This window comes from Acomys russatus, chromosome 2, assembly GCF_903995435.1.
Source record: "Acomys russatus chromosome 2, mAcoRus1.1, whole genome shotgun sequence".
Classification (NCBI taxonomy): Eukaryota; Metazoa; Chordata; class Mammalia; order Rodentia; family Muridae; genus Acomys; species Acomys russatus.
Window position 1 is genome coordinate 48,445,809 of NC_067138.1, and position 3,275 is coordinate 48,449,083.

At 37.2% G+C, this 3,275-nt stretch overlaps 1 protein-coding gene across 2 annotated transcripts; it reads left to right on the forward strand.

The window, feature by feature from the left end:
- The first annotated feature begins 2,600 nt into the window (after window positions 1–2,600).
- On the forward strand, window positions 2,601–2,900 carry LOC127206865 (60S acidic ribosomal protein P1-like). 2 transcript variants are annotated; one of them, XM_051166166.1, is made up of 2 exons: window positions 2,601–2,666; window positions 2,748–2,900. In XM_051166166.1, the coding sequence occupies exons 1-2, from the start codon at window positions 2,601–2,603 to the stop codon at window positions 2,898–2,900; spliced, it is 219 nt and encodes a 72-aa protein (XP_051022123.1). The 2 variants fall into 2 exon arrangements, with proteins under 2 accessions (XP_051022123.1, XP_051022114.1); XM_051166157.1 differs by having other exon boundaries at window positions 2,601–2,900.
- Window positions 2,901–3,275: the final 375 nt, after the last annotated feature.

The following is a 3,275-nucleotide window of genomic DNA, read 5'->3' on the forward strand; positions in this document are numbered from 1 at the left end:
CTCAACTGCTATGAATTCTTTTTATAAACAAATGCTCAGCCAGGTTCTAAGAATATTTCTAGTAGTCACCTACCATCTCTAGTTCTTAGAAACTTTACCTTCTTTCTCCACAATGGGAGTGTGTGTGTGTATGTGTGTGTGTGTGTGTGTGTGTGTGTGTGTGTTTGTGTGTTATACAATTATACAAGTCTTATTTGTAGCTTGACCAGTTGAGTTTATCCATGTCCATCACCATTTACTACAAAAAGAAACTTCTCTTATAGGAATAAGAGATGTGTTATCTATTTTTTTTCTTTTTTAAAAATTTTTTATTAATTTATTCTTGTTACATCTCAATGTTTATCCCATCCCTTGTATCCTCCCATTCTTCCCTCCCTCCCATTTTCCCATTATTCCCCTCCCCTATGACTGTTCCTGAGGGGCATTACCTCCCCCTGTATATGCTCATAGGGTATCAAGTCTCTTCTTGGCAACCTGCTGTCCTTCCTCTGAGTGCCACCAGGTCTCCCCCTCCAGGCAGAAGGTCAAATGTGAGGCACCAGAGTACGTGAGAAAGTCATATCGGACTGATTTTTTTTTATGTTGTATGGCTCAAGTGTATGATGTCTTCACCCATAGGCAAGTTATCAAAAGCATTGGCAATAGCCTGTAATATTTGGGTGTCTATGGGACTTCCCTTTTCTCCAACTACAAAGGCAACATATTCCTAGCACTGTGATGAATACTGGTCCTTTTATTGTTTTCATAGTTATGCTCTTTGCAGGGTATCATGGACTTAGCCTCAAACAGGCTGTGGTTTATGGTATTTAGCTTCTTTCTGCACTAGTGTGTAATCAAGCTTTCTATATGTGTTTTATGTTGTGATAACACATTTAAAATGCAAAATATCTCATTGTGCATCACAATACTGTACATTTATTTTCTAAAGTACATCTTGATTGATTTTAAATCAATTTAAATCATTTATATCTGAAATGCACTTCTGCCTGTTTTATCATGTTTCTTAATGTCTACCTAGATACTGTTTCATGGCATCTTTTGTAGTTATATTTTAGAGTTAACATTTTCATCACAGGTGAAATTTTTGTTAGGGTCATGATGACATGTTTATGTTAAGCTATTTTATTCCCAAATGAGTTATAACTTTAAATTTATCAAATCTGTAATTTTTTAAGGCGGTTTAGGTTTTCCTGACTTGACTGTTTCTGTTTACAATGAATCAATGCAGAAGTTATCTCATTTTTCTTGATTAATATGTTTTATTTTATTAAATTTACTTAATGTTATTATTAATGAGAATATTGTTTTTGATCTATGAATTCAGAAATTTACTATAGAAATACTTTTCTATATAAATACTTTTGCAATTGAAATCTCTTTTATTAGGATGCATGCAGCGGGGCTGTCTAGTGAAATAGAAATCACATCCTGAAGCAGATACACTTAAGAGATTTACTAAGGGACGTGAATACAGAGACAGTCACTGGAGACAAACGAGGGAAGAAGTGGCCGGGGAAAGCAAGGAACCCCCTTTATAAGTCGACCTTGCACACATGCAGGTGTACACGTGTCAGGGGATGGGAGAAATTCCTTTTATATGTCTACCTGACCATGGTCTGGAAGTGTGGATTAATGCTCAGAGGATGCAAAAGTGGCTTAGGAGACCTGAATCCTGCTAGCTGCCTGTGACCTGTTTCCATTGACAGGTTTCTTGGGTGGCTTTGATGTTGCCTGTTTTTCCATGGTTATCAGGGCCACTAGAGGTAGTCTTATCCCTGCCTGTTTACTAACCTCTTTATTATTCCCTATATTGTAAAATATTTAATTTTGCTATCAATTGTTATCTCTTTTCTAAGACAAGCTAATGATTTCCCCAGTACTATTTTATGGTATCTATCTCATGTAAGTCACTGAATTCATGTTTTCATTATTATATTAATTAAGTTCATAATAAGAAAAATATATTCTTTCAATAATATGGATGATAATAAATTGGCTCAAAATAGATACGTTATCATTTTAGAAGACATTAAGTAAAATATATTCTTAAGTAAAATATTAATGTTCATTTAAACATAATACATTCCTAATGAAATACCAACTTTTAACCTGCAGTCCCACTAAAATGTACTATGTAGATTGAGGGAAGGAATACGTGAAAATCATGGCCTGCATTATTACTTCATTGTTATTAGCTCATTCAGATGATTTAATAAATCAATAGCATACTATTTTGAGTATGTGTTTTAGAACTTGAGGATGGTCTTTGTTAGATAATTTTTAATTGACTTTGAACCTCTGACATGAATCTCTGTGATGAAATCTGAGAAATTAGGTCATTCTTAAACAGAGAGCAGAAAGCTAACTAAATTATTTCCAAATCCAGACTATACTAAGGAATGAGTACTTGGATGCAGATCCAGGCGCTTTTCTGTGAATGCTCTAGGGAAGAAAAAAAAACTTTAAGAAATATTAATTGGCTTTTTTTCCTCAGCTTGTCATCAAGTTGCTCGGTCCTTCCGAGGAAGCTAAGGCCCCGTTGGGGTGAGGCCCTCACTTCATCTGGCGACTGGCACCCTGCCCTGCCAGCAGTTCACAACATGGCCTCCGTCTCCGAGCTCGCCTGCATCTACTCCGCCCTCATTCTTCACCAGGACGAGGTGATGGTCATGGAGGATAAGATCAATGCCCTCATTAAAGCAGCTGGTGTCAACCTTGAAACTTTCTGGCCTGGCTTGTTCGCAAAGGCCCTGGCCAATGTTAACATTGGGAGCCTCATCTGCAGTGTAGGGGCTGGTGGGCCAGCTCCAGCAGCAGGAGCTGCACCAGGAGGAGGTCCTGAGCCAGCCACCGCTGCTGCCCCAGCTGAGGAGAAGAAAGTGGAAACAAAGAAAGAATAACCTGAGGAGTCTGATGATGACATGAGCTTTGGTCTTTTTGACTAAACCTCTTGTTAACATGCTCAATAAAAAGCTGAACCTGTAAAAAAAATTATTAATTGATTGATTGATTGATTAATTCTCTTTACTATGAGAGTTGTACCTGCATGCATGTCTCTGCCTGTGGAGACAAGAAGACAACATCAGATTTTTTTTCGTACTGAAATTGTAGATTTTTGAGAGCTGCCATGCAGATAGTGAGAACCAAATCTAGGTCCTCTGCAAGAGCAACAAGTATTTGTAACTACTGAGCCAACTCTGCAAGGCCAGTAGATAAGCTTTTAGGAAATAAGTATACAAATGGATAATTACTTATAAATCAACATATTTATTTGG

What these genes read in the sequence shown, in the direction of transcription:
- LOC127206865 (XM_051166157.1), top strand. Translation starts at nt 2,601, where the DNA reads ATGGCCTCCGTCTCCGAGCTCGCCTGCATCTACTCCGCCCTCATTCTT.